Source organism: Anomaloglossus baeobatrachus, chromosome 2, assembly GCF_048569485.1.
Source record: "Anomaloglossus baeobatrachus isolate aAnoBae1 chromosome 2, aAnoBae1.hap1, whole genome shotgun sequence".
Taxonomy (NCBI): Eukaryota; Metazoa; Chordata; class Amphibia; order Anura; family Aromobatidae; genus Anomaloglossus; species Anomaloglossus baeobatrachus.
Window position 1 is genome coordinate 99,824,220 of NC_134354.1, and position 10,612 is coordinate 99,834,831.

The 10,612-nt window shown below is 40.0% G+C and overlaps 1 protein-coding gene across 1 annotated transcript in view; it reads left to right on the forward strand.

Annotated features, from left to right (window-relative positions):
- TRARG1 (trafficking regulator of GLUT4 (SLC2A4) 1) overlaps nucleotides 1–9,278 on the forward strand; it is a 66,449-nt gene extending 57,171 nt beyond the window's left edge. The window contains exon 3 of the mRNA XM_075335227.1: nucleotides 3,663–9,278. Within this exon, the coding sequence (XP_075191342.1) occupies nucleotides 3,663–3,673 (11 nt within the window). The 3' untranslated portion in view covers nucleotides 3,674–9,278. The remainder of the gene's footprint in view (nucleotides 1–3,662) is intronic.
- The last annotated feature ends 1,334 nt before the right edge of the window (nucleotides 9,279–10,612 follow it).

The window sequence follows — 10,612 nt, forward strand, 5'->3', positions numbered from 1 at the left end:
GGAAAAGAGAAAGCCACAGATCAGGTCAGCTCTATATACATTCTCGCCCACTTCACCAGGAGGGACATCGTACACTTACATTGACAAAAGTATTTGGACACAGACCTTAATTATTGAATTCAGTTTTTTCCACTCCCATTACCTCAGGTGTGTCAAATTCAGCCCCTCGCCATGGCTTTATTAACATTTGTGAAAGAATGGCTTATTCAAAAAAGCTTAACTGTAATAATAATAAATAATATTAACAAATTCTTCCAATTAGAAATGTAGTATAGCTCTCCTGATATAGTCATGTCTCTTACCTTATGTGCAGGGCACTGCATCTTAGGTATCCATGGTTATAACCAGGACTAACTAACTGGCTAGCTAAATTTCACTATATGAGTGAGTGGACGCAACCATGGATACCTAAGCTGCAATGATCTGCAAATATTATTATTATTATTATTATTATTATTCCTACTACATTTTGGAATAGGATCTTGGAGATGGGAATAACCCAAAATATAACTATTTGGTATCTTGGTTTAGCTTTAGATCACCTTTTTACATATCATTTGAGGGCATATTGGTTTAATAGGTGTTTATACATTTTAAATATAGGCATGTTGGATGACATGAGGGGTAAAGCCTATTAGAGTAGAGGTGCAGTAAACTGGAAGTTAATCCTAAGGGACGTATTAGTCTGCAGAGAACACTCTTGTCTCCGCAGCATAAATTGACATGCTGAGGCTCGAGAAGCTGCACCACACGTCAGTTTATGCTGCGGAGAAAAGAAGCACAGTGGGCACGGGATTTCTAAAATTCCTTCCACTGTGCTTCTACTGCACAACGCAGCGTTATGGACGCAGGGAAAACACTCTGCGCCCATAACGCTGCAAACCCTGATTGTGGGCACACAGCCTAAAATGTGTCAATGGATGTCAAACATATATCTAACGTCCCACCCCCCCCTGCAATTTCTAAGCTGGCGCCCTTTAGTGCCTTTCATGTGGCACTAAAGGGTGCCTAGCCTTGTATTTAGCCCAAAAAAAATAAAATTAAAATAAATGACGTGGGGTCCCCCCTATTTTTGATAGCCAGTCAGGGTAAAGCAGACAGCTGTAGCCTGCAAACCACAGCTGATAGCTTCATCTTGTCTGGTGATCAATTTGGAGGGCTCCCCAAGCTGTTTTTTTTTTAATTTATCAATAATTAAAAAAAAAACGTGGGGTCCCCTCCAAATTAGATCACCAGCCAAGGTGAAGCTGACAGCTGGGGTCTGGTATTCTCAGGATGGGAAGAGCCATGGTTATTGGACTCTTCCCAGCCTAAAAATAGCAGGTCACAGCCGCCCCAGAAGTGGCGCATCCATTAGATGCGCCAATCCTGGCGATTCGCCCCAACTCATCCTGCGCCCTGGTGCGATGGCAAACGGGGTAATATATGGGGTTGATACCAGATGTGTAATGTCACCTGGTATCAAGCCCAGCAATTAGTGATGTCACGGCGTCTATTTGATACCAGACATAACTAATTGACAGTAATAGCAAAAAAAATTGACAACCAAAAAAAAATTTATTTGAAAAAACACTCCCCAAAAACATATCCTCTTTCACCAATTTATTGAAAAGAAAAAAAATTGGGTCCGCAGTATGCATTTTTGACGTCCCACGTCGCCTCTGGACCTTCTAGAATATGAGGGGCACGCTCAGGGAACGTGTCCCCCATTTTCTAGTAGTGCAGACCCTCCATTTGAGGAGAGTGGGTGCAAAGAATCTGCACCCACTCTCCCCGGGTCACAGCTGCACAGTGCCGAGCAGCAGCAGCCAGCGCAGCTCACACTGAACACAGGAAGCCGTCAGCTGCGACAGGTACAGGGGTTACCGGGGGACACCGGAGGACACCGGGGGGAATAGGGGGTGACCTGGCAGGGCCTGGGGAGCAGTTTTCTGTCGCATGTGTTATTGCACATGCGACAGGAGTAGGGCGGCCGGTGCACTGCTGTGCGCGCGGCCATGTTGGATTTTCGGGAGGGGGGTCGGGGGTCGGGGCGGGCACTTTGGCGACACTGGGCGCTTTCCTGAACTTTGCCAGGAAGTGAGGTCAACAGGAAACCTCTTGACCTCACTTCCAGGTAAATGCCTGCGTTCTGTATGCCGATAAAGCATGCAGACCGCAACAAAAATGCTGCGAACTGCGTTGTAGCTGCGTTCTGACCCGCATCATTGATTACAATGGGGGAGAGAACGCAGCCACAACGCACAAAAGAAGTGACATGCTGCTTTTCTTTCCGACCGATTTTTGGCATCAAAAACGCTGCGTTTAGAAACACAGTGTGTGCACTGATTTTTCGGCTTTCCCATACACTTTGCTGGGAAAGCTGAACGCATGCAATTTGCCACTGAAACGCTGCGGTTCTAAATGCAGCGTGTCCGCGGTAAAAAACGCAACGTGTGCACACAGCCTTAGTGTGCCAACATTACGTATCAACATAGTTAATATCACCCAATACCAAATAGTTGCATATAAAAATTTGTTTTTATTAAATATAAGGGATGGGGATGACACATCAAAATGCACTACAACAATTCATATAAATTGCAGGGAATGAGGACAAGGGAAAATTGGCACAATAGACCCTACAAAATGATTAGAGTAGGTGGACCTATAAAAACTAGCCTGACAATTTGCAGTGTATAGCAAATGCTGACATGCCAAAGGGTTCAGTCAAGCATAGAAGTCTAACAGGGGATTAAATGCAATCAGAAAGGACCAAATTGATGTCCATATAGTGATATAAATGAACCCAAACTTAAGTCATAATAATCCATCTGTGTAAATGGGAAAATAGGTCCAAAAGAAAAACAATTAACTTACCCATGTAGAAGGTCACGTCAGTTGGAGTTTTTGTTGAAGCGTACCCCAATATCTAATATGTGGGTCGGGTTTTGCTAGTTCTTCCCGCCCCTGTCTGCCTGGCTATCTTTCCTCCCCCTGTCTCTGTTATTACAGGGGGAGGAAGGAAGGAGGAAGAACAGGCAGACAGACAGGGGCGGGAAGAACTAGCAAAACCCGACCCACCTATTAGATATTCCATTGCACCTATCCATCAAGTAACAGTGAATTTCACAAACTTTACTTGCCTATATGTCAAAAACTATACATCCAATCTCAGAACTAAAGGTATGTATAGAATCAGCCTGATGGCGCCAGTATAGCTCTGGTTTTAGTTTATATAGGAAAATCCTGGTGGTTGGTCCTCTTTAACTAGTTTGGCCACACATATAAATGTTAGACTGGAATATCAAAAACATTAATAGAATACAGGAAGAAGGTTCTAGAGTGTAATATTGATGGATTAGGAGTTTGGGGGGATCTGTTTGGTTACCTTTAAATTGAGGGCTGTAATTGGGAGACTTGTCTATCTGGCACCCCATGCCCACTGGCTTGACTGTTTATGGACTTCGTATAGATAACCTTGTTTGATATATCACTATTTACTCCCAAGACCATGACAATTGTTTCTCAGGTTGCATCACATCATTTCTTATGCCCCAGTAGAAACGATTCACATGTCGATCATGTTTTCCAACCCTTTAGAAGTGAGACTAATGTGTTTAGCCTAATGCTTTCTTCAATCATTTCTCTGCTCTAATTACCATTGCTTACTTCTCTTTCAGTTTTCCACTAAGATTTGCAGATAATCTGGGGCTCAGACGGAGATTCAGAAATGGCCTGCCTTATCGTTTCCTTCAGTTTTTAACCTCTTCATTGCAAAAAGGCCCTTCTATTTTGGAGGCTGGCCGGAGGAAAGAACAGGCCCAACTCTTCCCAAGGTCCAAGGGATTGCATGCAGCACTTTACACACCCTTGGGAATTGAGAGAGATGCAGGAGAACAGCACAAAATGTAAGGGACTTGCAAAAGGGGAAACAGAGAGATGCCTTGAGGTTGCCCTCCTATCATAAAAACCTACCAATGGACATTTTATGGAGAGGCATCTGGGGACTGGCAATCAGGTGATAGCACAACTCCTTTTTTATTTCCAGCTTTTGTATCAAAGGAATGAAAGCTATTGTCTGTATTAAATAATAAAGCTGAAAACTGCCATATATAGGGTTGCGATTAGGAAAGAACTTGACACTGCACCGTGCTGTGTGACCTCCCCCTGTTTTGGATGATGCTGCTTCCTCGCTGACAAAATGGAACAGGACTTTTAATCTCTTTTTTAGCATTTTTCATGGGTTGTCTAAAACTACAACGTATACAGAAAATTTGCAGCTAACCATTTGCATGGTTGCTTGTTCTCTTGATCAAAGCACCTCTTCTCCTTTGCTTGCAGTAGACGGGCGCTGTGACATTCAGACAACTAAGGGGGTTACTGACATGGGTTTGACTTCTACAAAAGTGCGGCCCTTAGCATTTGAAGCTAATGACCCAGATATGTGCAGTGGCTATATATAGCTAGTGCTGCCATTTATTCTTTCTTTATACCTTCAGTCAGATCATAGATACAGAAATACAAGGTCCCAAGAGATGTATCTTTAGAGATAGGGACATGATCACATGTGAGGATAGAGAAAGGCCATGGTTCTTTTTACTGCTCTCTAGTATTCTTAATTCATTTGAATTCTTAAAGGGAACCTGTCATGTTGACAATCGTATCTGATCTGTAGACAGGATGTTATGGAGCAGGAGCAGCTGATCGGATTGATGCAAATGTTTATGTGGGAAAAATTTCTTTAAAACTTGCTTTTTATTTATTGAAATCCCTGAAGTCTGTATATGAGTTCAGTGGGTTGTCCTACTCAGTGATTGACAGTCCTTCCTGTATAACTGCATGCAGAGATAGCTGTCAATCCCTAGTAGGACCGCCCACTGGACTATTCATACAAACACCAAGGATGGCTAAAATACAAGTTATAATAAAACTTTTTCCAACAAAGCTATATATCATTCTGCTCCACTGTCCAGAGAGCGGGATGCATTTACAATATGGCAGGTTCCCTTTATAAATAACTACCCTTGTTAGCTGTTGCTACAAAGAGGAAACAGAAGATAACCTGTTCACTATTCATTACATTTTCCAATTGCAAGTTATAGGAATTGTGCTCTTGGTTTTAGGATCCTTGGGCTCTATCATGGTCCTTCAATGGTAATCTTTGGACATTTAACTAAGAAAATTTGGTATTAGATTCAGTTACTAGATAACGTCTCAAGAATCAGTATTCGTTAACCATCGCCCTTATCTGATATAACCTGGTTTACCTAAAATATGTACGTAATAATAAGATGGCTACATAACTAATAATTCACTGTCGGACAAAAACAGTAGAGGGCCCCTGTGCAAGAACAGAATATGGGCCCATTGCTTATTATTATGCAAGATTCCAACTGATTTGGAATTGGAAATGGCCCCCTTACCCCTTGGGCCCCTGTACAGCTGCAGCAATAATATGTGCACCCCTGACTTATATATCATTGGGGAAACCTGTGCAATCGCAGAGGGGCCCCAGAAGTAAGGGGGCCCATTTCTATCCCCAAAGCAGGTGAAATTGTGCATTATGATAAGTTATTGGACTGCAAATGGCCCATATATTGTTCTTGCATGGGGTCCTTTTCTGTCTGTGTGCGCCATATAGCTGTTGGCTGAATGCTTGCTCCATCATCAGCTATCCTTCCCCTTTATCTACACATGCACACTCAACTTGGCTGAGCATTCATGTGTATTCTCACTGAGGAGAGGGGAATGAGCTGCTGATGGACCACTTTCTTTCTAGAAATGTAACATCAGCCCTTAGGGAAGAGTCAGAACGCCGCCATACACTATGTGTGATCAGGTTGTTTTGCTGAAATTGGAGAGTTTTGAAATGTATCTCATCTTTATGTTCCTTCTCAGTTGCTAATTTTTAAAATGTGAAATATACTTATTTTTCATGTGCTATGTTACCTACAAAAACGACTTTTCATGATTTGGAAATGTTTGTAATACTATTTATCTTGCGTTGCTTCTCCTACTAATTACATCTGAATATCAACTTTGCCAGGAAGGCCGTTAAATCTGCGAGACGCTATAAGTTCTCTTTAATTATTTTTAATAAGCAAACCAGTCATTTCAAATACATTTAATACTAAATGATAACATTTCAAAAAGTTCTAAACATCTAATTGAACGATCACTTACGTTTCTAATGTATCCTGCAGTGTTTTTGCAGATATTCGCACATAAAAGTGGCAGTATTAATGTATTGGGAAGGACATATTCTATCAAAGGGTTGAAGTCACTCAGAATACACATAAATCAATAAACAATTAAGTGGTCTGTATATTTTATATGAAGAAATGAAAACTAGCCCCTGAATAAAAAAAAAACTAAAAAATTCTTCCATGTTCAAATATTGGGCATTCACGTATCAGGTACTATAGTCAGTCGAATCAATATGAGCAATAGTCACGTACCAGTCTATGGTTAAGCACCATTTTTGTCCTCTATAGACATTCTCTCAGTGTAAAATCTACAAGATGCATAATTTATAGTAACATACTCTGTGCTGAAAAACCACTTAAAAGTTCACACAGCCTGGACAAAGCTAAATACTGTAAGTCCTGCAAAAATAATGTATGCCTAATAACATAATCCAATTTGCTAGTTTAACCACAGAGCAATGCGAGCTGAGTCACTCCGACATAACAGCATTTTTCGCATATATTGATCTTTTCAATTTTCACTAGATTTCACACAGCACTGGGTGATCAGGTTCAATAATAGTGATTGACATGTGCTGGTTCGTGACGTCTATTTGGAACTCAGGAGAGAATTATGTTGATGTCTATTTGATAAGCCATGGTGCTAACAGTTGCCAAATAACTTTGTCACTGGCGCAATTTATGTTTTCCGATATTTATATTGTATGATTTGGATATTAATGTGTTCACTATGCAGCATACAGAATTGTCAAGACTGAGTAGGAAATCTTCAGCAAGTACAAAAATGTGAATATATTTCATGTAATTTACCACCACAGATGATCGCAGAGTCAAGGCAAAGTCTGTTAGTAGCACTATCACCAGTCAGTATAATGTTCATGGATGAATAATCAATCATTAATTTATATAAAGAGTCCGTCAGCACAAAATGACTGTTTAGACCAAGCACAGATGTTCAGTTCACCCCTGGCATAGCTCAGCTGTACAGAATACCTTTCAACCTTCTTGTTTTTCATCTATCGCCACCCCCTCTTCCTTGACTGCTAGCACTGGCTTTTTAGGAATTAGACGGTGAGTGTTGATAAATGGAAATCAAGTAGGTTGGGAAGGTACGTGGAACTGTTTGGCCACGCCAATGGTTCACTTAGTGCTTGTGCTTAGTTTGAACAGTCATGTTGTGCTAACAGATTCCCTGTTATACGTTTCCCTATTAGTCTCTAGTGTTCTTATTTAAACATGAAAACACTTACTAGTTTAGAAAAAAAAAACAGCAAAAAATTGCGGAGAATCTCTATAAATTTTCTCCCACACAAGTGACTGCCTATTCCTCGTAACCATAAACACCCTGCCCATTGCCTATGGTGGCATAATTCGGAGTCAACCAATCAGAAATGGGGGGTTATGTTTTTATTTGGTGCTCTGGGAAGAGCTAATTCTTGGATATAAATACTATTGTATATATGTTTATAGACAAGTGTTAATATTTACAAAATAATGTTAACATTTAAAAAACTAATTATTGTAAAATTAGTTTAAAAAAAAAACCAAACAAACAAAAAAAAACAACCTGCTCATGGTGGTATAATTTGAAGTTAACCAATCAGAATTGAGGGAATAATATTTTAATTAGGCTCGTCTCTAATCTTGCATTAATATTTGGAGAAGAGCTAAAATCCTTGGATATATAATATTGTTTACTATTTACAAAACAGTGTTAACATTTAAAAAACTAATTATTATAAAATTAATTTTTAAAAAACAAACCTGCCCATGGTGTTGGAGTTAACCAATCAAAATTGGGGGATTATATTTTTTTTGGTGCTCGTCTCTAATCTAGTAGTAATATTTGGAGAAGAGCTAATCTTTGGATTTTTATAGAGAAGTAACATTTAAAAAACTAATTATTGTAAAATGAGCTTTGAAAAAAAGATTTAATGTTATAGGAATTCTACAGGACAGTACAGGTTGTGTATGGTATTGCAGTGCAGGTCAGCATCAATCACTTCAATGGAGCCGAGCTGCCCGACATAAACCATTTACAGATGTGGCACTGTTTTTGTAAAATACCTTGTTTCCCCAAAAATAAGACCTACCCCGTAAATAAGCCGTAGTATGATTTTTGGGGGGCTTTTTGGAGTATGCTTAACATTAAACGCTACTCCAAAAATAAGCCCTAGATGCGGTTTCATAAGGAAGTGTCCAAACCGTTAAAAAAGTTAAAGAATACAGCAGGACTCGTCATCAAAGAAAGCAGGCATCAACAAAAGAAAACAGACTGTATAAGACATCCCCTGAAAATAAGCCCTAGCACATCTTTAGGAGCAAAAAATAATATAAGACCCTGTCTTGTTTTCTGGTATACATGGTAGTATTCATGACTATCTACTACTGTAAAACCACTTTAACCCGTCTGCATAGTTACATTGCTGTAATGCTGAAGGCTGCCTGCTCTAAGGTTATTTCATATGTATTTTTCCTGCCAATGTTGATGTAATATTTTGCCAAAACGTTAATTCTACAATGTGTTGTCCTATGTGTAATAGATTCTCCATTGTGAAATAGTAAGAGCTCAGACACAAAGTATACAACATACAAGTCAATCATCCCTTTTGTTAGAGACCTGTAGAAGCAATGTCCGTTCAGTAACTCCTATAATCTCAGTAATCAGCAACTTTTTCTTGCTGATTAGATGAGACACTTAATGGAGACATAGCAGGAAAGTATTTATGATGAAATGCGGTGCAATGCAGGTAGGGCATAGTGCCATGAGACTAGAAGCTACGTGGCTGTGCTCCAACCCTTGCTAAGAAGTGGCATGACCATTAAGCATTTGCATACACCCCCACAATTCTCCTCTAGCGAACACAGCTGACCTTCCCTGGATACTGAGGTCCTTTCTAGAGTCTTATATCACTCAATCGACAAACAGTAGCATGCAGGAATCCCACACTGACTTCCTCTTGCCAAAAGACAAGGGCATGTTATTAGGAATATATATAGAGAAATCTAGAGGAGGAGGTGAGGGATTGAATGCATTCCATTTTTGTATTTTTGGCATGAACGAAATAAAGTTTGACAGTGCATGGGCCACTTGTCTTGGGTCTCTCTTTTGCTCGCTTATAGGGTGACAGCAGTAAGGAGGTTGGTTTCGCCTTTACTTACGAGATACTTCTGCAGTACGGTCTTGGCAGCTTCACGAAGGAGAAAATGTGCATCAGGATGGAACACGCTGGATCCTGGCCAGATTTCCAATATATCAATGGTGAAAAATGAGATGAAACAAGAAGCAGGTTGTGCTCGCAGGAGGGGAACATTTATCAAGCTGAGTTTCCTGAGTATTAGTCTTTGCACTTCAGGTAGCTTCCAATTTTACAGAGAACTGTGATCAAACCCAAGGAAGCTTAAATTACAAAATCAAATCATAAAACATTATATATAATCTCAGCGCGGAAATCATTGTTAAAAGATCTAAATCAAACTTCATGAAAGCTAACTCATTTAAGAAGAATAAGAAGTTCTAAAAGCAAATCATAAAATATTCTATAACGTCTTTAAAGATGTGTGCCACATTTTCCGTACAAATTACCGATTTATATAGACGCCATACACAAAAGTAGAGAATGTGTTTCCCATGTAATGTAATTTAAACAACATAAATAGTTATTTGGATCTTTAACTCATTTAATTCAATTGAAATCACCAATTAAATACTGATTTAATTATAAAATTGATACCACTGTTCCAGTTTGAAATCTTTCTCAAAACCTCCCTTCTCATATTAGCTCTAAGACAAGCCCATAGTATGCAGCCTCTGTGGATCAGGCTCAGATTTGTTAAGCCAGACTCTTTTTCATCGAGGCTGATTGTGAGACAGAGAAGAGGGAAGGGTTAAGGTAATAAACAGAGTCTGACAGCCAGCTACTTTTATCACAAAAGATCCATATAACTTTTATGCCCCCTGAAAATACCTTTAACCATTTCATTCCCTAGTTAATAAAACAAATCAACTTTGCGCCAGAATTTGTTCATTGCAGCACTGATTCCTTTTAAAGGGAACCTGTAACCAGATTTGGCCCCAATAAGCTGCGGCCACCACCAATGACCTCTTATATACAGTATTCTAGCATACTGTATATAAGAGCCCAGGCCTCTCTGTATAACGTAAAAAACACGTTTTTTATACTTACCCATGGGGCGGTCCAATCCAATGTGGCTAGTCTTGGGGTGCCGTCTCCTCTCTTCTTCTGATTGTTGTCCTCCTTCCCTGCTTCTGTGGATGATGCGTCCTACGTCATCCACACAAAGTGCTCCATTGCGCTCTTGGGCACGGCACTTCTCTCTGACCTGTTGATGGCAGATCAAAGTATTGTGGTGCGCATACATAGGTGTTCTTTGAGCTTTCCCCACGCCTGCACATTACAATA